This window comes from Equus przewalskii, chromosome 10 (genome assembly GCF_037783145.1).
Source record: "Equus przewalskii isolate Varuska chromosome 10, EquPr2, whole genome shotgun sequence".
NCBI classification, from domain to species: Eukaryota; Metazoa; Chordata; class Mammalia; order Perissodactyla; family Equidae; genus Equus; species Equus przewalskii.
Window position 1 is genome coordinate 20,022,058 of NC_091840.1, and position 23,721 is coordinate 20,045,778.

The window sequence follows — 23,721 nt, forward strand, 5'->3', positions numbered from 1 at the left end:
CTTTGAATGGATGATGAGGGGCAGGGATGGAGAGAAAGAGCTCAGAAGAAAGGGTAGCTGTAACCTCAGGCACAAGACACCTGACCCTGGGAAGGAGAGGGTGACTTGCCCACAAAGATCCACAGGCCTCTTCCTTCCTGGGTCTCAGCCTTTCCATATAGCAGAGGCAGCCAAGAGGCTACAAAGGCCCCAGGCAATCCACCTCCCCACTTCCTGAAGCTGACACCTGGCGTCTCCCTGCCCTTTCTTCTACCTTGGACTGGGGAGGGGGATGCCTGGGGCCTTTCATTGTAGCCCACACAGCATCACCTTTGGGTCAGTCTGAAAGAGCTCCTCAATGCAGTGTTTCCTGAGGGGAGAGCTGGGGGAGGGATGCGGGGGTGGGGGGCACAGAACAGGAATATTAACGTTTGTAGGGATCTTACAGATACACAATGAGCGAAAGGGAGAGCGCCAGCTCCTGGGAGCAATCTCTCAGAAGCCAGAAAAGCAGGACATTGTTATCAAGGGGCTCAGGGCCCGGGGAAGAGACCTCGATGTTTACTCGGACACTGAGACACAGGCTGTGAGATGGGGAGTGTCCACCAGCTCCCTTCCCACTCACAGGAGACTTTTTGTTTGTTTGTTTTAACGTTAAGTATAGTTTATTGACTACAATATAAATCCTTTACATTTGGTAACCTACACACAGCAGAAGCCCAGGCCTGGCCTTCCTGGACGTCTGTGCTCTTGCCAGCACCACCTTGACCCCAGTTACGGAGGCAAGAAAGCATGGAGACAGCACGAACTCCCTCCTTCCCCTCCTTCCCCCAGCCAGCTAGTCGCCAGGTTCTCTCACCACTTCCCGCCCTCCATCCTTTCTACTTCAAATTCAGCTTTCTCTCCACCTAAGCTCATCTCTCTGCCTGTCTGAGTGATAAAAACCATAGCCACCTTTAGTGAGCAAATACCATTCTTGGTCCGCTGAAGAATAGAAACCGCCTCCACGTGGAGCCTAGTGGGAACCTGGGGGTTATCTGGGGCTTAGCTTCATCTGAGTGACAGCAAAGAGGAAAGCGTCTAGACCAGCCCCCACTGACAGGCAGCTCTACAATGTCAATGCCTGAAGGAAAGTGGAGGCCTCTGGAGCAGACGGTGGGCTCAGGTGCTAAGCTGGGGATGCAGCAGAGCCCAGCAATGTGGCTGAATACTGACAGCTTCCCTTCTGCAGACTTGCAGGGTAAGAGTGGCTGGGCCCACCCTTTGACCTGCCTGTGTCCACTCACATGGGCTCGGGGTTGCGGGCCCACCACCAGCCAGAAGCCATCCTTTAATACCTACCTTTTAAAATGATTCTGGCTTTGTCTGTTTCTCCTGTGTAGGCCCAGGAGGTGCCAGGTGCCTTCCTCACCTCTCCTACTACTTTGGCTCATGCTGTGAAGAGAACACAACTGCTTTATAGAGAGGAGAAGTTTTAGCTGGAGAACAGGTCTGTCTTCCCAGGAACAGGGATAGCCTTTAACCAGGAACTACGTGGAGCCAAAGGGCCTTGGCCAATCTTGCTGTCAGGTGGGCAGGCGACAAGTTACCAGGAGAGAAGCAGACCATCACCATTACTTTGTCACACAACCAAAGCAGGGAGGCACAGGAGAGCATCCATGGACCTTTAAAAGGCCCCGGAGACAGCACTGGATGTCCCACAAATCACTTGCCCATCATTGGGTGCAGAACTTGAAAAGGATCCATGTTTTAAAAGCCAGATAAGATGAAAGCTGTCTCCACATTCAGGCAGGAGGAAGGTCGCCCCAGAGGAGCTGGGCAACCAGGGTGCTCAGCGCAGAAAGGGCAGGGGCCACTCCAGGGCCTCTCAGGCAGCTCTGAGGAAACGTCCGGTCAGACTTTCCTCAAGACCGCCCGAGGGGAAAAATGTGGCGCCAGCACCTAGAAGAACCAGGCTTCTGCTCCTGTGGAAATCCAAGAACGTGCGAGCGTGTGTGTGTGTGTATGAAGCTAACTTCCACAGAAAGCTTCCTGTGCTGAGGTGTGGGGGAGGGTATGAAAAGTAGGGCTTTTCCTCTGGCAAAGTCACCACAGTCCTTCCTTGGGCACCATGGAGTTGTGGGAGATACAGACCAGGCTGGCAGGTGCCTGGAGTTCGAGGACAGCAGACAGGTCACGGTGGGTGAGGGCCCCGCAAGTGGGGCACTGACTTATTTCCCCGGCAGTCCACGTATTCATAGCTCTGGAAGACGAGCTGCTCTGAATGGCTCAGGTAGGAGCAGGTCAGGGTGCCCCTGGAGAGGAAGCAGGCTTTGCTGTTGTGTCTGGGAGGAAGAGGAAAGCTCTGGTCCTGCCCTGCTGTCTGGGGAAGGTTGGCTCCATCAGACACCCTGCCCTGCCTTCTACTCCCGACCCTGCCAAAGCACCTGGGACAGCTGCCCCGCCTGTGTTCCAGATAGCTCTCTGGCTGTCACACCAATAGCTTACAAGCAAGGTGGGGCATAGGGAAGGGGCCGGGCCTACTATTTCCAGGAGCCAACAAAGATTCATGGGGTCAGCTTAGATGACTCTCCTCCCGCGAGGTGGGGCTGAGGTAAGACTGGAGTCAGAAGTGGGAGAGGGGATACGGGGCTCCAAGCCCTACTTACTGGATGTGCAGCAGCACATGGTGGACACTGACTTCCAGCCAGGTACAGATTTTGCTGAGAGACAGAGAGAGAGAGAGAGAGAGAACATGGGGCCACATTTCACACTGAGCAGCCTGTCAGAAAGCTTGGAAGAGACCTGCGGGTCCCAGCCTCCTCGCCTCCTTTCCATCAGGGGCCCCAAATGCCACTCTCCCACCACTTCCCTCTCCCTCAGGTGAGCATGTCACTCTTGCTGCAATATTCCTCCAACCCCCACCAGCTTGACCCAGGCACATGCTGGCCCCTCCTTCTCCAGCGACTCAGGCTGAAGAGCCCAAGGTCACATATAAGGACTAACCAAATTCTAGCCTGTTTTTCGTTCCAATCTAGGTCCAAACAGGCAGAGGCTGGGGACCCTGAACTCTTGCATATTGCTGTCTTGGCCGCGAGAATACAGACAAATGCTGGCTGCAGAGTTTGCTAAGCAATCAAGAAATCTGATGGGGATTAAAACTGGGTTTCCAACCAGGAAAGAGGCTAAGGGAGAAGAGATCAAGGGATACTCACTATGTGTTTTCATCACATATTCGGTTGGCTACTGCATAAAACATCTGTCAACCAAGTGGGTATAGGTTAGCCTACCTCCAGCCGCCCCCTTCCCACAACCACACGCCTCCAAACACCTGTGGGCAGGGCTGGCCAGGGAAAGGGAGTCACCTGTTCACTGGCCAAAGGGCCAATGTTTAGGAGGAGGCTCTCCGAGACCTGCCCCACCACGAGGGACAGGTGCAGCACTTCGATGGTCAGCTGTGTCACCGTGATGGGGTAGTAGTTGCTATTGGAGATGTTCAAGATGTTCTGGGGATGAAGACAAGGAAAGAGAGGGGTGAGGGTGGCCATCCTTGGAAGGGAGAAGACCATCAGTTATAAAAACCCAGGCCTGACTGCGCCCTACCTCCATTAGGGGCCTCAGCTGCTGAGGACCAGTGCCAGGAGCCCCTCAGAGGGGCTCGTAATGGCAAGGGGTCACCTTTGACTAAGATATGAAGCTGGCTCAGAATCCAGTCTCACCCTGCAAGGCTTCTCTCCATTCAGTCCTGCCCCCACCCAGGCAGTCTCAGTCACACCACCCCCACTGCACCCTGGGGTTTAGTCCTCTAGCCCCGATTCTGACCCCTCACCATGTAGACTCCCAATCCTACACAATCTGTTGTGGGGCTCATGGTTGCCCCTGCCTCTCCCCAGGCTTCTGACACCCTCTGCCATAAGATCCTGGCTACCCACACCCAGGGGCACGACACTGGACAAGGGCTACAGAGAAGTGCTGCTGGGAAGGTGGGGGTTGGAGCTCAGGGGCATGGGCACCCACCCACCGTTATGTTGATATGGACATCAGCCTTGTCAAAGGCCACTGTGGAGGAGTTGACGCCAGCAGGCTGCACAGCAATGGACCGGGGAAACAGGAAAAAGACCATGAGGGAGGAGGTCACCAGGCAGATGAGCACCGCCAGGAACACGGAGCGCTTCCTGTGGGAAAGCAGACCCGGGGCAGAGCAGTAGAGATATCCGAACACCAAGGAAACCTGGGCATGGGGCACCCAGACACCCCCTCCATATACAAGGCTCTCCTCTGTACACCCCTCACATCTGTACCCTTAGCTCCCCAGATGTGGAGGACCAGCCTAGGCTCAGACCACACAACACACAGGATTGGGAGGTAGGCAGCCTGGCTTCCACTCCCAGCTCTCTGTACCCACCTGCCCAGTAACTCTGAGCAATGCACCTAACCTCCCTAAGCCTCAGTTTCCTTGTCTGTAAAATGGAGATAATTGTACCTATGTCATAGAATTTGTTATGGGTTAATGTAAGAAAAAGCACTAATTTCAGGTCCTGGCACTTAGCAAACGCTCAACAAATGCCATTACCACTGGAAGAAGTCAGTCCACGTGAATTTTGAGAGTTCTGAATTTTAATAATATTCAGAACAGGACATCACCTGTCCATCTAATTGAAAATTGTGATAGGCATTAAAGAGACAGCACCTTGTCAGTATCTTATGAGGGGCACTGCCAGATGCAGATTCTGGTGTAGTGCTGGGGGAGGGCAGTGGTAGCTCCCAGACTGAAGCTGAGGACCTTGGGAGGAAGCTGTAGGGATCCATGTCTAATGGACCCAGATGACAAACAGGGTCATGGGCCCCCGGTAAAACTCAGGGCTGCATCTGAGGTTCTGACGTGTCTCAGAACAGGGAGCAGCTGGTTTTCCATCTCTACTGGGAAGAGTACAAGCAGGTCTGAACTGCCACAGCAAGGAGAGCTCTTCGGAAAAATAACTTCCCCCAACCAATTGTGGCCAGGCCACTCCCTCCCTCCTGGAAGGACTTGTAGAGTCAAGAGGTCCCCTCTGTTTCGAAAGGGAACCATGCCTCTTGGAAGCAGTGGTGCTCAGGAGGAGGACACCAGTGGCCTCAGGTGGCATCTGTTGGGCCTTGGGCTTCTTAAGACTGGAAACAAGAAAATCCTTGGAAACAAGGAGCTGGTACATATGAGCCTGGTGAGGTTCAGGTTTTCTGGGGGAGAACCAATGGAGAAAAACTGGAGGGACAGCCCCCAGGGGTGACGTCCTGTGGAGCTGGGGTAGGAAGAAGGGCTTACGTGTGCCTGGGCTTCAGCCTTTGGTCCCCATAGGGGATGAGGGCCACCAGCTGCTTCTCTAGCTCTGTAGAGAGAAAGAAGGTGAGAGGGAGGGCCACAAAGTGTGTGACAAATGCTTCCTGTGCCGGCTTCCTAGAAGCACCCCTCCACCCCACAGAACAATGTCAGAAGCATGCCACCTCTGCCCAGAGCAGGACTGGGAGCCCTGGGCTGTGCTGCTGCAGTTGGCAGCACAGCTTTGCCATCTCTAGAATGCAAGTGCAATTTTCATTAACAGGTGTGAAGAATCTCTGCAAGTCAGCAGCAAATCAGAGAAGCCTAGCTTCCTTGGAGAGGTCAATTATAACTTCCTGAATGCTAAGGCACAGTGTTGCTAAGGAAGCAGAGAGGCTGGAAACCCCCTAGGGCAGAAGGGGGTCTCTGCAGTGAGCCGAGGGCATCAGTACCTCCCTGGCCAGCCTGAAACTGGGGGACGAAGAGCTGGGAGACCAGACCCCATTCAAAGAGACTCAGAGGCGTCTGGCCCTGGGCGGATTGCCTGCTAACATCTTTTCCTGGATTCCAGTCTATTTCCGGAGGCTTCGGCAACTCACCTCGAGGGATCTCCCCACTGCCCTGGCAGGTGGGACAAGTCACAAAGCTGGCACCAGCAGCCCCTTCACAAGGCACACCAGAACAAAAAGACTTCCTGCTACCGGTGCTGGAGTAGCTGGCAGCCTTGCTGCCAATGGCTGGGTGGTGGGGCGGGATCAGCTTGTTCTCCTCCTCCTGAGAGCCCAGCAGGGAGAACGTCTTACCCATCGTTCAGGGGGATTTTTCACTAATGAGAAAAGAACAAAGTTCAGTGCTAAGCTTGTTCGCATTGACACAGAATGTCACTCTGGGTTTAGGTCCTCAAGATTGGCAAGGAGCCCCACCACAATTTCAGGCAGTTCAAGCCTAACGAAGCTAGGTTATAGAAAAATCACGGTTACCCAGGACTCGCAGGTCAGAAATCTCAATTCATTTCAACTCCTTTCCTTATTGTAGGAGAGCTCAATCTGCCTATGAGAGGGAAAAGAAAAACAAATTCTTTCATTACAAGGGGCTTCCATAAGTGAATGGCAGAGCCCTTATTTTTTTCTGAAAAAGTTGCTGAGCTGTCATTTACTTCAGGGGAAGGAAGTTGGACAGAGCTGGGAGGGCAGCAGTCCGGAGAGTCCCTTCATTCTCTGCAAGAAGATGGCTCTGAAGAGGTCTCTAGAGGATCTGTGGCAGAAATGCCTGAGGTCTCCCAACGTGGGTGTGGAAGGAAAGCTTCCATTCCTGAGCCCAGGCAGGTGCTGGCTTAATAGGAAGGCAGAGATCCTTTGAAATAAGAATGGAGGCTAGACTGGTCACAGGTGTGGCTAAGAACCTTAAGATAGTTCTGGAGGGGAGCATAAACCTCTTCCTCGCTGCTTTCTGAGGTAGAGTAGGAAAGAATGCCTAGGGGAGGGTGGCAGAAATGTCAGGGTCCTTCACTAGGAAGGGTGAAGGCTATATCCAGATTCTTCCTCAAAGGCTCAAGCGTGGTGGAGGAAAGAGTGGGCAGGTGAGCCGCACTCAGACCTTCCCGGGCTAATGTGAAGGGAGGCTCACCTGGGTCGGGTCTGGGATTCCCGGGCTCCTTTCGGTTGCAAGAGGGCGAGAGTTCTGGAGCTCGTCTTTGGGGAGAAGGGCCTGTAGGGCAAGGTGGCCCGAGGGGCCACTGGCCCCTTCAGCGGAGTCCTGGGGGAGCGAACGCGCCGCGCTGGAGAAGTGCGGAGCAGCGACCCTGGCCTCCCGGAGGTCCAAGCTGCTTCCCGCCCTCCTCTGGGGCTCGGCCATGGGCCAGTGGGCGAGAGCGAACGCAGAGGCTGCGACTTCACTGCGGGAGGATTTCAAGTCCCACCAAACACCCCGACAGGCCGTTGGTCGAGCTTGGTCCCCGCGTGCCTGTGTGTTGGGCTAGGAAGAGGCACAGAAGGCGCCTTGGCCCTTGCCTCTCAAAAGGAAAGGGAAAGAGGGTCCCGGGAGCGCCTTACCCGCAGGCGACGGAAAGACGAACGGCCGCCAGAGAAACCGAAAGTGTCTGAGCCCAGGGCTCGCCCCAAGCTTTGACTCCGGGCTTTGCGAAGCTCCGCCCCAGCTCCTCCTGGCCCGCCCCCGCCTTCCAGGGACCCGCCCCTCCCTCCCGGGGACCCGCCCCCTGCCCTCCCTCCTAGGAGCCAGAGAAGCTCTTGGCTCTTCAAAGGTCACCCGAGGTCCCACAGGCTGCTTCCTCAAGGACCAGCCAACCCAGGTAGGAGTTTGAAAGAACCTTTATTTCACCATTCTTTACAAGTACAACAGGACGGACGACTGGACCCCTACAATGCGACCTAGATGGTGGAGACATGTCCCGCCCGAAATCAACCCAATTAATTAAACACACTCTGCCGCTCAGCCTCTACCCAGAAGCCCCGATAAAAACGTTTTAAATAATGAACAGCCTGGCTGGCTTGCAGTCTGAATTCTGGCTTATTTATTTAATAGCATTCAAGAGTTATACTGTAAATAAACATCATTATGGCTAATAATTAAAATCACCGTTCATTATAAATACCAACCAGGTTAAATAATACTATTTTACTATCCCTCCCCCTTCTGGCTGGGGGTGATTCTTCTTTCTCTGTAAGTCATTTTCATGAATAATATCTTTTAGTGTTTTTTGTTACCTCTTCCTTCACCAGTTGTACCCAAGGGAGTCTTGGATACAAAACGGAGTGAGGATCTGGGCCCCTGGAAGCAAGCTCTTTCCCACTCATGCTGGGGTTAAACCCAAACTTTGTCAGTGAGTTTGTGCCATACAAACACCAGCCTCTTCTTCCTGTTCTAGGCTCTCTAGGGCTAGATGCCTTTGAACAGATTTGAAACATTCAAGAAGTCATTCAGATTTCTTTTGCCTCTCACATTCTCATTTGCCCGCCCCTGAACTTTGGGATTAACACAGGAGCCTGCCTTTCACTTTCCACGTTTCTATGTTCTCCCACTCTACTGTAAATAAGATCTGCTCCGACATTAAGCACAAAAGGTAACTGTTTCATTTACTTTCCCTTTAATAGAAGTTTTTTTTTCCTTCTCTATAGGATTAGCAAAATATTCCACACTACCTACTTAAAAATTTTCCCTTAAATAAAAGAAAAATGTATGCAAAAATTACTACAATAGCTACTGCTCAATAGGTGCTGGTGGGTTAATGAGCACACTCCCTGGTCCTTTCACTGAAGTGCAGAGACCCAGCAGGTGGATATTCTTAAATGCATCAATGGGGTCTTTTGAAGACAGTGCCATTACTAAGTCGTGCAGAGAAATGACTTTCTCCTTGAGAAAGGAAGAGTAACAACATTCCTATCACACTCTGGGTGTCATTTCAGTACCATATAGCTATGAGGCTTGGGGTAAGTTAGAGAAATTATGAGAATAATTCTTGAAAACAACTTCCAAGGTTAATTTCTTTTAAAAACTGACAACAGATATCCTCATAGAAACATCCACATTAACCAAAGAAAAATACTTAACCTCAATACAAGCAGAAAGAAAAATGGTTCTATAAGAAGTGAGTTATACTCTTCAAAGCACTAAAAAGGAGAAAAGAGTTTTATCCAAATCAATTGAAAAACCATCTTGCTAATATTCATTCAACGTCTAAAGTAAAACCTTAAGTTCTGGTCTTTGATTTGCTCCAAAAAATACTGTAATGCAGATATTCTCTTAATTCAGTGATGGGCTCTATACAGATTCATCAGATTAAAAAATAAGCAAGGGCTTCTACCCCATACCCCAACGACAGAATAAATGTCATCTCTGAGCAGCAGGCAAAGTTATTTAATACAAGGTGGCTCCTCAGTAGCGGTGGCTGTACCAGTCGTTGTTGTTGACTTGAAGGAGTTCTGTTACAACCTGTAGGATGTTGTAATTGTGTTTCTTCAGCAGCCTTAGGTTTAGCTGCCTGTCACAGAATCCCATTTCAAAGAGATGGGCCATCAGGGCTGCTGTCTGATCTTCAGAAACTATTGGCTGTGTAGAGTCAAGAAAAGCAGTACAACATTTTCTGTATAATTTATGTGTTTATCTTGTAAATTTTTATCATCTTGTAAGTCATACTAATCTTTCCAGATTTATTCAAAATAGACAGTAATGAGATGCAAGAGTATGGCACTCCTGTCCACCTGACACTAATGGGTCTTCCGAGGGGGTAAGAAGGACTGGGAAGGCTCTGCTGTGGATTAGGTGTGTTGTACTCAAAACTGGCAACTAATGAACTGAGGAGAATGCTTCAGAGGGGACTGTCAGAAGGAAGCATTCTTGGAAGGAAAAGATGCAAATATAGTCTGGAAACCCTGTGAAGATATAGGTAATCGTGATGGGGCAAGTATAAGCAAGACAAGAGACTGTTACAGGACGATAGGATGGGAAATCTAGTCAGATACGCGAAGGAGCTGGAAAAAACTGCTTGGGAAATTACATCCTGGGTGACCTTCTTGGCTTTTTTTTTTTTTTTTTAAAGAATGCACATTATCCAGGGAAGAGGGAGCTAACGTTCATTTACCTCCCTCTTTGGGCCAAGCCCTGTGGCGGACACATAACCTTCCTAAATCCTCCTAATCCTTGGAATACCCTAACTCTTACCATTTACTTACCAATTGGGTTGACTATCAATTCCCTTATTTATGAAAATTGAGATACAGAATACCTCCTATCTTGCAGGGTTGTTGAGAGGATTAAGATGAGAAAGTATGTAAACGTGTTGAGCAGTCTCTGGCACTTCCCTCTACAGCTAATTCCACTGTTCCCATCTTCCCTCTTATTTCAGAATAAACATCTCCATCTTCCTTTCTAGATGAATCCTTCCACATGTTCTTTGCTTTGTATCTCATTACCTCTTACCACCTCAGAAATACTTTCCTATGTATTATGCTCTCTCATCTTGATTGTTACCCTCCTTCACTACTGGCTTGCCCATCTTTACAAATGTCCCCCTCTACCTTATGCATCTTCGCTTTTGCTTTTTCTCTCTGTAGTCCAGCTGTTTCAAAGTGAGGCATACTTGCACTCTCAAAGTCCTCTCCACCTGTTCATACTTCTCTGCAGCATCTGACACTGTTCACCATGTCCTCATTAAAAGTCCCTTCCCTAAGCTCCAGCACGGAACTCTCTCTTCATTTTCCTCCTAGTTCTCAGTCTTTTTTTGCAAGGCCCTCCTTCTTTCCATGATCTTTAAAGGCTGCTTCTTGCTTTACTCATTCCCTCCTGGAAAATTTCATCCAATCACATGGCTCCTGCTATAGCCTGTACATAAGTGATGTTATCTCCAGGCCAAATTTCTCCCCTGTGATCCAGATGTATGTATCCAACTGCACTCTGGATAACTTTACCTGGATGTGCCTCAAATTCACCACTATGCAAAACTGACCTCCTGCCCAAATATATCCTCCTTCCTGCAGAGCCTCTCTCTCTTTTTTTTTTTTTGAGGAAGATCAGCCCTGAGTTAACATTTGCCAATCCTCCTCTTTTTGCTGAGGAAGACTAGCCCTGAGCTAACATCCGTGCCCATCTTCCTCTACTTTATATGTGAGACACCTACCACAGCATGGCTTGATGAGCGGTGCCATGTCTGCACCTGGGATCCGAACTGGGGGACCCCACACCGCCAAAGCAGAACGTGCGAACTTAACTGCTGCACCACCGGGCCAGCCCCTCTTTTTTTTTTTAAGATTGGCACCTGAGCTAATAACTCTTGTCAATTTTTTTTTCCCTCCTCCTTCGTCTCCCCAAAGCCCCCCAGTACATAGCTGTACATTCTGGTTCTGAGTGCCTCTGGTTGTGCTATGTGGGATGCTGCCTCAGCATGGCCTGATGAGTGGTGCCATGTCCGCGCCCAGGATCTGAACTGGCGAAACCCTGGGCCGAGGAAGCAGAGTGTGCGAACTTAACCACTCAGCCATGGGGCCGGCCCCAGAGCCTCTCTTAATGATTGGTATTATCGACTGTCTAAGCAAGAAACCTGGGATTTATCCTTGACTTGTTTCTAACCCCTTAATTGTGGTCTTCAAGTTGTGCCCTTTCTCTCTCTTTACTTCTCTTCTACCCTTCTTTTCCACCTAGATATAGATTCTCAAAAGGATTTCTTTACTGGCTCCATCAGCCTCCACACTATAGTGGAGTTACTGTACTAAAAACAAATCTGATCATGTTAATTACTTCCGTAAAACCCTTCAATGGCTCCTCCCACTAGCCTTAAAATAAAATCCAAACCACTTAACACGGCTTCTCCACTACATAGGCGGTCTTTTCTCTTACTCTTCTCAGCCCAAATTCACCTTCCAGGCTCACATTTCCAAGTCTTTCTACTGGCTACTCTCTGTCTGCAATGCCCTTCCCATCCCTCTTTCCTGGCAAACACTTGTTGTGTCCTTTAGGACTCAGTTCAGGCATCATGTACAAGGAAGCCTTCCCTGACCCACCTAGGGGCCCACGCCAGGCTGCAGTGTTCCATCTGTCTGAGAATACTGGCACATTATCTGACACTGTACTGTAAATGTCTGTTTACCTCACTTGTTTCCCATGTCTCTGGGTAGGAACTGGTGTCTTATTCATCTTATAGTGCCGGCACCTGGAAGGACTCCCCGCAAACAGTAGGTCCTCAACAAACATTAGGTCTTTTCCCTTTCTTCCCTTAAGTAACTTGGCCAAAGTCATACAGCAAGAAAGTGGAGGAGTTGTGCTTTAACCAAACACTAAACCTAGAGCTCACGCTTTCTACAATGCCACGCTACTCTCCAACTTAGATGCTATCGTTTTTATGGGTGACTTGGATTTGGTTCAGGAAAATAAAACATATACTCACCTGTGCAGTGACTGGTGGCCCAGCAAACAAGGCCTTATATGCAGAGGCAGCAACAGACAAAGCCCCCTTCACCAGTCCTCCTGCAATGCCGCTCCCATGGTGGTGGAACCTGCGGAGGAAAACCAAATTATCTTCCTAAAGAAACATAAACCATTATTTTCCTACAAGACAATCTGGGCTCTAATCTGTGAAAGAAAAGGAGATTTCCTCGAGAAAAAAGTCAGATATAAAAAGAGAATGTGACTGTTTTCATATCAGTTTTACAGCTAGAAATCTTGGTTTGAAGTAGGGCCAGCTCTAGTGCTGCAAGATATGGGCATTGCAGAGAACACACCACTCAGGTTAGCATGCCAGCTTTCAGTCCCAGCTGAAAATTCATGTGGTCAAGGGCGCAGTGGGGGACTGGCAGTCTATCTGCTCCACGATTATTATCTCAGAGGAAAACATCTCCCAAAGGAAATGTGATTTTCTGGACACTGTAGGAGGAAGCCCACCTTGACAGAGCTCTGAGATGGCTGGGAGCAGAGAGGCGGATGTGTCTAAGAAAAAGTTCCTAAGATGCACTTAGTGGGCTTGACCTTCCTGCCTTCTCCTCTGGTACTAAGGGTGAGTTGAATTTGAACGCACTTCTTTCTGGTTTGGAATGTGAACACTTAAACATCAACATGGCCCTCTGTTCAGTGTTGCTCCCAAGCTTTAGGAGAAATAGGAACAAGAAGGAATGACGGCTCTCCTCTGTTCTCTGGAAGTGGCACATGCTCTGAGAGGCTCATTTAAGCAGAAGCAATACTAGGATATCCATCTGCTTCTGAAGAAGAGGCTGCACAAGGTCCAGTTACCTTGAGTGGTCATAGCTCTTCTGTCTGCTGTTTACAAGTCCTGATGAGCCTCTGGGCTCTAAAAGCAAAAGAGCTGTTGGTTAGATACAGCATCTGTAAGCGCCTAGACTTTCCTAACTCACAGCAAGGCTATTTTTGAGGCAAGTGGCAATCTGATTACAGTGTTTAAAGTCTTTTTTTTAATAGTTGGGAAATTTTGTAGGTAGTTTAAGTAAGTGATAAGGAAAAACTGTCCAGAATGCAATGCAAGGTGACTATTTATTGAATCAGAAAACTTAACTCTATAATCCTATCACCCTGATTTATTAGTTCTTAAGTACTTTTAGGTTTTGTTTTTTGAGGAAGAGTGGGAAGTGACTTTGAGGGTATACTCATAACTTGAAGGTGCTATTCGCCTTATTTTGTAGCTAAGGAAACAGACCTGCAGGTGTTATAAACCTGCGGACCCACTGCAAGCTCACACAGGGAGGAAAGCTGGAGCTGGAACCCACGCTGGTCCAGCTCCAAAGCCTGTGTTCTTTCCACTAGCACAATGCCGACCTCTATGAGGTCTCATTTAATAAATATTAACCTAGGGACCAGCCCCGTGGCCGAGTGGTTAAGTTCGTGCACTCTGCTGTGGCAGCCCAGGGTTTCGGTGGTTCAGACCCTGGGCACGGACATGGCACCGCTCATCAGGCCATGCTGAGGTGGCATCCCACATGCCACAACTAGAAGGACCCACAGCTAGAATATAAAACTATGTATACCAAGGGGCTTTGGGGAGAGAAAAGGAAAAAAAAAAAAAATAAATAAATAAAATAAATATTAACCTAGAGAATAGCAAAAAGAGTATGAGGGAAGAGTAGAGAGAGAGTGAAAGGGCAAGTTTCTAAAAACTGCCAAGAATCACAAAGATAGAGTGCCTGTTTATAACTGGTTTCCATTAGAAAGGAGCATAGAAAAAGAGAGGCTGGTTGTTACCTCTGATCTGATCAGGGACTGAAGAAACTTCTGGCATGGTAACTGGTACATCCACTCCTGGGGAACCATGATGCTGTGCACAAGGAGGGCTCCTTTCAGAAAGACATAACATTGAAAGTAAGTTGAAAAGGAACCTATGGATCGGCGGGGAAATAGAAAACACAGCATGGCAGTGCCAAATTCTCTACAGAGGCTTCACATTTCTAATCCAAATCACGTGTTTGAATTTAGGGACCAGGTGAGAAGGGCTCACTCTACTTCTGGTTTTCCTCTTCAGCCACAGTCAAGCTACAAAAACTGGCTTCAGCATGGTTACTTACCCCCACATCAAGGGGTGCTGATAAAGGGAAACATCTAGTTCCCTGGGAGAATGGTTTAAAGTATGGTGAAGGCTCTGCTATTTTCCACACTATGAGAGAGAAATGACAGAGACAGATCTAGTAGAGAATCAAAAATAATTTCTATCTGGTTTTATATTTTTTTCCATAATGGATTAAACTTCCTAATTATACTTTGCTTGAGTTAATAGGAGAATGAGTTTTTACTGACTTCCCATGAATTAATAGAACAGGGAGGGAAGGTCCTGATGTTGTATTTAAAAACTGGCTCTCAATGATCAAAACTTAGGTAGACAGATTATATTAGATAATTAAGGTTAACTAAAACAAGTATTTCTTTAAATCCAGAATTCATAAATAATGGGAAGTTCAACTTCTATTCATCTAAATTCAGACTTTACTATGGGAAATAGTCTCTTCCCTTGCTGACAAGAAAACAGGTTTTGAGATCAAGTTGATTCCTCTCTTTATTGTATTTCTGAAGAACAGACCAGCTGAGAGGGCTGCGGATGGTACCTGGGCAGCTGTAGTGGAGGCCCCACCACCTCTGGGGTTAGGGGTACTGTGTCCAGAGTCTGCGAGGTCATGAGGATGTCATTGATGCTGTGCCCTTGCAGCTGGTTCTCCTCTCCAGGGCGTCTCTCCCCAGCCTTGACTGGTTCCTGCCCAGCCTCAACCCCAGGCTCGCCTTCAGCCCCTTGCTCCAGGCCTGGCTGTGAGAGCGCAGAGCTGTACATGGAGTCCCCCAGGGGGCGGCTGGTGTCAAAGCACTCAGGCAGGATGATGATGTAATCCTCTGAAGAAGCAGATGACTGACTCTGAACTTCATCTTTGAGCTCATCCTCCTCCTCCTCCACGACAGCTTCTTCCTCAGCAATATGGACAATCTCCTCCCTCTCATCTCCAAGTGGTCCCTCTCCAGGCGAGGCAAATTTCACTGAAGGATGAAAGCAACCAATTTTAAGGTATAAGCTAAAAGCAGCCCCTGGTGCTACCCTTACTCAGTAAAGCCTTGTGGGTCATGAGCTACAATTATGAAAGCCAGAGGAGAGGGACAAATCAGAGGGAAGGGCTGCTACTGAACCCATAGTCATGGCCATATTCTAAGTCTCTTGAAGTCTGTGCAAAGCTGGCTAGAACTGAAGCACACAAAAACAAAGTAGGCAGAGGGGCCGGCCCAGTGGTGGAGTGGTTGAGTTCGTGTGCTCCACTTCAGTGGCCTGTGGTTCATGGGTTCAGATCCCGGGTGCAGACCTACACACTGCTCATCAAGCCATGCTGTGGTGGCATCCCACACAAAAAAAATAGAGGAAGATTGGCACAGGTGTTAGCTCAGGGCAAATCTCCCTCACCAAAAAAAACACAAGGTAGGCAGAAACATCCAGGCTTCTGAGAAGGACTATGAATTGTAAAACAAGGAGGCCCCACCCCTTTTCCTCTTCATGTGATGGTTAATATACTGAGACAGGGTTCAAATTAAAACTGATATACTAGCTAACAGTGCTGTACAGAGAGAAAATGTTAGGTGGTGAGTGCTGCAGTACTATGCTACTTTCCACCTCTTCCTTGCACAGTAGTGAGGAGTCACAGTAGAAAATTGGCCAAACATGATTGAGAGGGAAAAAAAGGAAATAAAAAATGTACTTAAAATCCTATCAGACATAACTTCTGTGAACATTTTGGTGTAAGTCATTCCAGACTTTGTTATGCATTTGTACACAAATGTGAAAAAATAAATATATATGTGTATATTTTAAAAGTGAGACAAGTCATATTTAAATAGGTCAAATTTCATTATAATAAATATAAGAGATTTCCCCCATATTATTTTGATGCACTAGAAATTGAATTTTTGGATAGTTCTTGAAATACATGGTATTGGTTCTACCTAATAGCTAGAAATTTCTGTATAAAGAACTTCATTACAGCAGAATTTCACTGTAAGAAACTTAGTTTGGAACTCCTGCTTCTGCCCACCATTTCCTGGACTATTGCCCTTGGAGAAAGGAGACAACTCAGCTGCCGATGGCGGTCTCTATTGAGAAGCTCTGTCAACTTACCCGAAGACTCCTTACTGCAGAATCCAGGCAGCACCACCGGCTGCTGTTCCTCTGTGGCGTGCAGCTGTAATTCCGCCCCTGAGGAAGTGCACAAGGGCGTTATGGTGGCTGCTCTGCTCCTGATGCTAGAATTAAAATAGAGTACGGAGGGACTAAAGAAATAACCATGATCTGAATTCTAACAAAGATCACCTGCCCTCCACTCTCAGGAAAGAGGAGCACTTCCACCTGTTTGAGCTGGCAATCACAATTCTGGCACACCCTGCTAGGTGGGGGAATTCAGGGACACTCACTGTGCAGGGACTTCTGTCTGCAAGGTGGGTTGTGATCTGGGGCAGCATCCAAGGTAAGGGATCGGATTACAGTCTCACACACGAACTGGGTTCCACTCAGGTCATCTTCTGCTTCCTCCACTGAAGCAATGTTCTCAGCCCTCCTCTTCACTGATGCTGTGGAACCTGAAAGACACGAACCTTGTCTGCACTTACTGTTTAAAGTGTTGAGGAGCTTTCTCCAGTTATGTCCCCATGCTGATACTATGCCAAAGAATAGCTGCTATCTGTGCCCTGTGAAAGTGAGGAAACTTCAAAAAATGAGATACTACAGAAAACCTATTCACATGCTAAGGTAAGGTTAGTAAAGGGTAGTGTACAACCAGGGTGTGGTATGGAAGGGGAGGATGCAAATACTTCACAAATATTTAACCCCTTACCAGGAAGTGCTTTAAATCTTGGCCCTTCACTCTCTTCCTGTATCTGCCCCAAGCCTGGCTTCTCTATTAAAGGACTGTCATGTGGCAGAGGAGACATGCAGGGAGTCATATCTGGAGAATGAAGACAGGAGAACCATCAACCAAGAAAAAGCACCCCATCAGCAACAGGTAGTGTCCAGAAGCAGCAGCTCACAGGCTTCTTGCCTCCTGGAGGCCTAAAATAAACCCAGGTGTGCTTCAAGCCTTGTTGTAAAGAAATTCTCCCGAACATTAGGTGCAAAGTATCTTGGACAGATCAATCAACACAGGAAGGATCATGAAAAGTTGTTTGGCCTGGAAGGCCACGGCCAAGACACAGAACCATGAGTGTAAAGGAACAAAGGGATACACCTGTCCAGAGAAAAATGGAGAAGAGGGTCCCTTTACGGTGGGGAAGCCTTGCACAAACTTGTATTGTTGCCTCTGACAGACAACAGGGAAAAGAAGGAAAATAGACCTATGGATGCAGTCTTAATATCACATTGTGGAGCAACCTTTGCCATCTATCTCCTCAGAATAAAATACTAACCACCACAGTCTAGGCTGCAGTCCTTTTGTGCCTGTTGATGAAACAAACAAGGTGGGCTGAGTGACATTCTTACCCACAGGGGTATTATGGGGTACTCTCTCCAACTCTTGGACAATGTTTATATCCAACAGCTCAAAGGACAGCAGGTCCTGTAAAAAAAAAAAAGGCAATGTTAGGCTACCTGCGGTGCACGCTGAAGCCATGTTTTGTCTTTTTTAAAGATTTTATTTTTTTCCTGTTTCTCTCCAAAGCCCCTTGAGTACATAGTTGCATATTTTTAGTTGTGGGTCCATCTAGCTGTGGCATGTGGGACGTCGCCTCAGCATGGCTTGATAAGCGGTGCCATGTCCTCGGCCCAGGATCCGAACCGGTGAAACCCTGGGCTGCCGAAGCGGAGCGCACAAACTTAACCACTCGGCCACAGGGCCAGTCCCCCATGTTTTGTCTTGCTGGGACTTGCAGGCCATTAAGTTCCTCATCATCCTAGATTCAGCTCTGTTCAAATTCAGGCCTCACCCCAGTTGAGTGAAGACAAAAAGAGTTAAATGGGAACTAGACATTCAAATAAGCAAATATCAGGAAAAAGACAAAATGCAGTGGGGGTGGACGTGAACCAGATTGCAGAAATGAAGAGGCAACTATAGGGAAGTTGTGGGGAAGCACGAGATCGAGTTCTCAGTTCAATGAGGAAACATTTAGTTTAGAAACTTGCTTCCACAGATGATCTCCTGGCCTTTAAATGCATCTGACTGGTTTAAAAGTGAGCATTTCTCTAACTTCCTAGGCAACACCGATGTCTATACCACTTTCTCTTCAATAAGGTAAGAACTCTTCCCAACGTTCTCTGTCCCCTGCCCCTCTAAGTGCTCGATTTCCCACCTGGGCAGTGAGAAGGTCCACGGATGGGATGTAGAGCTCCCTCTCGCTGGCAACATGTTTTGTCTTCTGTGGGATGCCAGTTTCTGTCCCTTCGGTCGGCTCAGTTGCTTCACCACGCTGAATTTCTTCTTTAGCCAGAAGAAGAGCTTCCTGTAGAGACAAACCATTGGGACAAATTTTAAGCCCTCAACAGAACTCAAAGGCAAGCTGACAACTGCCTCCCATAGAACAAAAACATTGCTGCACCGCTACATATTTTAAAACTTTTGGTTTTGATATAATTTTAGACTTACAGAAAAGTTGCGAAAATGGTAGAGTTCCCATTACCCCCTTCGCCTAGCTTCCTCTAACAACAACTTAGATTACCACAGTAATAAAAGTCAAAACCAGGACATTAACATTGGGTAAGCAGTCAACATTCTAAAAAAGCGCCTCACTAATACAGGGAAGTTGACTAAAAAAAGTGTGCAGCAAGTAACAACCAGGGCAAGACTTCATTAGTATTTAGGGAACACACATAAGAGATATACAGGGGACATGAATGTTGAGAAGCAAGGCCATCAGTCCAGCAGTTCCACAGGCCAGGCCAGGCCACCCTGCTTTCCCTCGTGTAGCAAAGGGGCTGGTCATCATCCCAGAGAGATATAAAAGCATTCAGGGACGCTTACACCAAGATGCTAAGGACACGCAAACCAGCCCCTAAGCACTAGGCCCCATATCAGCATATCGATGTGTTGGGGGGAGAAGCAAGACTTTCCAGATTTCTGGGAGAATTTCTGGGGGGATGATCAGCTGTGAGTGGACTCTCTTAGTTTCAGTCACCCTTTCCAATGCTCACCTCTTGCTGGCAGGTGAGATCATCAGCTTTGCTTGAGCTGATCGCACCCTTTTCAATGTTATCAGGGCTTTCTGTAGAGGGGAAAGGATCCACTATGATGCTGCACCAGACCCGAGGCCCAAACTGTTGGCCTTTGTGAGAAAGACGCCAGTGGGAAGTGTATGTTCCTTCCAAGGCTGGGGCAATGAACTCCACAGACACAACTCCCACGTGGCCGGCCTTTAGGCAGGGAACCAAAACATCCTTCTTTTCTGCAGAAGCCAAAGTCAGGTTTCCCCACATGAACTTGAGCTGAAAAGAACAGTGACAAGAGAAAGTAAGTTGTCAGCTGAGCACTCTGCCACTTCAAATCACTTCATCTTTACAGTTTGTGGGAAAAAGTACCTTTGTGTCTGCACTCCACTTTACATTTCCTGTATTTTTCATCCTCCAGTGTTTGATAAACTTGGTTCCTGGCTGAAGGTGAGTCCCATCAGGCAAATTCTCATCCACAAATGCTGCACTGAGGGTTGGCATAACTGTGGCACAGGGCTGCAAAGGGAGCCTGAACAGAAATTCAGATACTTACTTGCTGTTGGGTGTAATGGCTTCTGAATATCCAACACTGTGGTTTGAAGACTGATTGGGACTCCTGAGGATGTACTAATGCATTTGCCTTAAAAACAATACTAATAAACATTTTGTAAAAACAGAGGACAGATCTGACTCCTGAGCTAAAAAGCCATTATGGAGGATAACTAAAAGAGTCCATAAATAAAACAACTTGGGAGTCAGGCTCTTAAAACATCTGCTCTTTTTGCTTCAAATCCAGACTGACTCAAGTGAAGAGAGCTCATACCACCCAGTTCTGAACTTGACTGGTTTCCATCTTTCTGAAGAAGGCAACAAAGCAAGGGTCAGAAGTAACTACCAAACACTCTTTAAGAACACTTGGATCAGGGCCAGCCACAGTGGCCTAGTGGTTAAGTTCGGCGTGCTCCACTTCGGTGGCCCAGGTTTGGTTCCTGGGCACCGACCCACATCACTTGTCTGTCAGTGGCCATGCTGTGGCGGCAGCTCACATACCAAAAGAGGAAGATTGGCAGTGGATGTTAGCTTAGGGCGAATCTTCCTCAGTGAAAAAAAGAGAAACAAACGAACAAACAAAACACTAGGATCACAGAATGGGAAGTGTGAGTGTTAGCAGCTGCCAATCAATAGGACAGGATGAAGTTCCAGGTTTTGAGGGCTTGGCTCCCACCCTGGCCCTGGGCTTACATTAGGGTGTTAGACTGCAGCAGGCTCTCAGGTCGACCCAAAGGAGACTTGGGGCTCTGGAGTCCATGGATCGAATTCCACAGATGAATCTTCCTATGGAGTTTAAGCTGCTTTTTAAGTTCCTTGACCTCTGCTTTACGTTGTTTCTTCTCAGCTCGCAACCTTTGCTTTTCTGCTTTAAGAAAGTTCTTGTCAACCTGTTTCTGGAGCCTGTGAGATAACAAATCAAAGTCTTAAAAAATTAGCCTTACAAACAAATCTAGAAGCTATTTTGAGCCACCTGTAGTCTCCATCAGTGTTAGCCTCTAGTTTAGCTTCTTAACTTCTTTCTATAGTTCTCACTTCTACTTCATCAGCTTTGGATTACTGTCCTCATCATTGCACGTTAAGCGGAATGAGCAGGAACTAAAGAGGCTTTGCACTTTTGTGATTCACACCCTGTCATGAGAACCAAGAAGCCAACCAGAGAACAAGCATCCCATGTATACGTGCTTTTACCTGGCTTGTTCCAGAGCAGCAGGAAGACGAGGAGTAGAGAACCTTGAGTGACAAAACGGTTCAGAGGAACCTGCGACAGGTCTCCGCAACTTCAGCAGGACATGGTTGGAGTCATGGGCATATGGCCCCGATTCACAATCTTCACAGATATTGTAGGATGGGCATAGGCTATGGGGAAAAGAATGGCACAGTGGGAGTACCTGAGGTAGGGAGATATGAGAGCAGACTTCCCTATTTGCTCTATTACCAGCTAGGTGGTAACCTGAACAAGGCACCCGACCATGCCATGTCTCAATTTTCCTCATTAATAAGATGAGGATAATAACACTTAACCTATGTCTATTTCAAAGGGCAATATGGGAGGAGGCAAGACATGAAAGCATGTGGAACAACATGGAGACAATCCTTGGTGATCTAATTTTATTTTAGGAAACATAATTTTGTCTGGCTCTGTTAATTCAAACGTTTACATGAACACAACAATCTGAATAGTTATCCATCAAATAGTAATTTTTTCTTGTGAGTTAAGAGTGGCTTGTTTCCAATCCAGAGCTGCTATGTCTGATGCTCAGAGACAGAGAACACCCACTTTCCCTTTACCTACCCAGAATGCCAAGAAGGCCTGCTCTAAGGTCTACGAACAGCTCTTCATTCCCACGCTACTGCTTACCTGCACTGGTAGCGCACACCAACGAGCCTCCTTTGGCAGCTGCTACAAGCAATATGCCAGTTGAACTGGTTTTCTGGCGAAAACAGCATTTCCTCTGAAGTAGGCATTGAGACTTCTGAGGGACAGGAGCCCAAGGATGGGTTCTGGAGGACAAGCTTCTCATGTAATTTCTGTTCAAGCTTTTCCACTGTTTCTTTAACCACTTGCTCTCTGAACTAGAATGGAGAGGAAAAGAGGAAAAAACCCCCTGAGCTCCACTACTGGAAAAGGCACAAAGATATCAAATAGAGCTGAAGCCTCACAGTCTCTGGTACAACAGAAGAACGTAATAAACAGCTGACAGCTACTGAACAAATGGACAGAAACGTGGCGAAGGAAGGTCTATTCCTTCCACAGCTAAACTGGTTCAAAGAAAATAACAAGAAATCCTTTTGAGGAGTAAATTTCTAACTTTTTCCTTCTCAAGCAGAGAGATTTGTCCCTTTCCCTTACATCCTTAGAATTAAACTCCCTCTTTTACTGGTACATCATTGCAAAAGTCAGGAACTTCCTTGACTGGAACTGCTCTAATTTTGAAATTATTAGCTGCCACTCTTCAGTTACCTACACCAGAGACAGCAGCCATCCAGGTGCAGCTTTCTATTTCTTCCACATTCCACCTGGGCTAACAGTGCTGCTATAACCCAAGCCACAGAGAATACTCACTGTCTCCAGGTAGCTGGTGAACCAGTCTGGGGGCTTGTCTTGAGGTTGGTCTGCATCACATGGAGCAAGTGGACACTGCTGCAAGAGAATACAACCAAGGTCTTGAAGGGTATGCTTTTTCTATTTAAAATAATTTTCCTGAAACATATTAGAGGGTCCTTTTGTCAAATAATATAAATACATGGTTAAAAAAAAAATGGGGGGGGGGGCCTGCCCGGTGGTGCAGCAGTTAAGTGCGCACGTTCCGCTTTGGCGGCCCGGGGTTCACTGGTTCAGATCCCGGGTGTGGACATGGCACTGCTTGGCAAGCCATGCTGTGGTAGGCGTCCCACATATAAAGTAGAGGAAGATGGGCACAGGTGTTAGCTCAGGGCCAGTCTTCCTCAGCAAAAAGAGGAGGATTGACAGCAGATGTAAGTTCAGGGCTAATCCTCCTCCTCAAAAAAAAGTATGAATGAGTATAAAAGGAAAACAAAGTCTCTATGTCAGCCTTTTTGTCCCCTCTCCAGAAGTAACCACAGTTAAGTTACCAGTTCAAAAAGCCAGATAACAACTCCCAAATCTTTGATGAATACTCAAATCTCAGACCACAGACAATGAGACATAAGGTTAGAAAAATTGTAGAGACAGGGCCATTCCCTTCATACTTGTGCTGTAGGCTCCTCTGGGGTCTTCATGTCTGATCCCAAGACTCGTACGAGTGAAGAATAATGTGCAAGTGGCTTCTTCCCTGCCCTCACAACTGGTCGTTGTTCTGCTACAACTGGGGGCGAGGCTTCATCATCAACGCCGCAGCCTTCATGAACTTGCATCTGCAGTTGGTTCCCCTGCTTAAGTGCCATCTGAGAGCATGTATTATGAAATAAAAACATACTGTGTGACTCTCCTTTCCCAAATGAAATTTCAAAGACACCTAAACAGAAGAGGTGTGGTGAATTATGCTGGAAAATATCAGAATTTATGTTTAACATATACCAAACAACATATACCACGTTAATACTCAACCTGCTGTTTCTTTGCCAAGAATATTAACTAGGAATGGTTTTATTAAAATCAGGGAAAGGAGGATTTTAGTGTAGCACTTTACTAGGTGAGATGTTTTCATTAACTGGGTTACCACTTTTCTCTTTAACTGTTTTTTACGTAGGATTCCACTTATGGATTCTGATTTCAATTTTTCAGAAAAAGTTAATCCCAGACTACCAGAACCCAAGAAACCTAAAGCTATGTCCTATACTTAAGCGT

At 47.4% G+C, this 23,721-nt stretch overlaps 2 protein-coding genes across 13 annotated transcripts in view; both read right to left on the reverse strand.

Annotated features, from left to right (window-relative positions):
* Positions 1–611: 611 nt before the first annotated feature.
* Positions 612–7,443, reverse strand: TMEM106A (transmembrane protein 106A). 4 transcript variants are annotated; one of them, XM_008508646.2, is made up of 10 exons: positions 7,306–7,443; positions 6,881–7,009; positions 6,235–6,304; positions 5,854–6,080; positions 5,261–5,324; positions 3,980–4,133; positions 3,324–3,464; positions 3,174–3,217; positions 2,628–2,681; positions 612–2,273 (listed from the first exon to the last, which is right to left on the reverse strand). In XM_008508646.2, exons 4-10 carry the CDS (start codon positions 6,059–6,061, stop codon positions 2,153–2,155), a joined length of 786 nt encoding a protein of 261 aa, XP_008506868.1. In that variant the 5' UTR covers positions 6,062–6,080; positions 6,235–6,304; positions 6,881–7,009; positions 7,306–7,443; the 3' UTR covers positions 612–2,152. The 4 variants fall into 4 exon arrangements, with proteins under 4 accessions (XP_008506868.1, XP_008506869.1, XP_070417928.1 ...); XM_008508647.2 differs by lacking the exon at positions 3,174–3,217 and having other exon boundaries at positions 7,306–7,417; XM_070561827.1 differs by lacking the exon at positions 6,235–6,304 and having other exon boundaries at positions 7,306–7,413.
* A 120-nt stretch (positions 7,444–7,563) lies between these two features.
* The window catches only part of NBR1 (NBR1 autophagy cargo receptor), a 28,861-nt gene continuing 12,703 nt past the window's right edge, over positions 7,564–23,721 (reverse strand). For 3 of the 9 annotated variants that reach the window (XM_070561863.1, XM_070561862.1, XM_070561864.1), the window contains exons 6-22: positions 23,124–23,318; positions 22,477–22,554; positions 21,772–21,986; positions 21,102–21,269; positions 20,604–20,813; positions 19,731–19,890; positions 19,347–19,637; positions 18,509–18,658; positions 17,703–17,778; positions 17,062–17,172; positions 16,643–16,807; positions 16,350–16,427; positions 14,806–15,226; positions 13,952–14,043; positions 12,989–13,046; positions 12,150–12,258; positions 7,564–9,319 (exon numbers count right to left, since the gene is read on the reverse strand). In XM_070561863.1, the coding sequence (XP_070417964.1) occupies positions 9,146–9,319; positions 12,150–12,258; positions 12,989–13,046; positions 13,952–14,043; positions 14,806–15,226; positions 16,350–16,427; positions 16,643–16,807; positions 17,062–17,172; positions 17,703–17,778; positions 18,509–18,658; positions 19,347–19,637; positions 19,731–19,890; positions 20,604–20,813; positions 21,102–21,269; positions 21,772–21,986; positions 22,477–22,554; positions 23,124–23,318 (2,751 nt within the window). In that variant the 3' untranslated portion in view covers positions 7,564–9,145. The remainder of the gene's footprint in view (positions 9,320–12,149; positions 12,259–12,988; positions 13,047–13,951; positions 14,044–14,805; positions 15,227–16,349; positions 16,428–16,642; positions 16,808–17,061; positions 17,173–17,702; positions 17,779–18,508; positions 18,659–19,346; positions 19,638–19,730; positions 19,891–20,603; positions 20,814–21,101; positions 21,270–21,771; positions 21,987–22,476; positions 22,555–23,123; positions 23,319–23,721) is intronic. The other 6 variants (XM_070561869.1, XM_070561868.1, XM_070561870.1 and 3 more) reach the window with 3 other exon arrangements.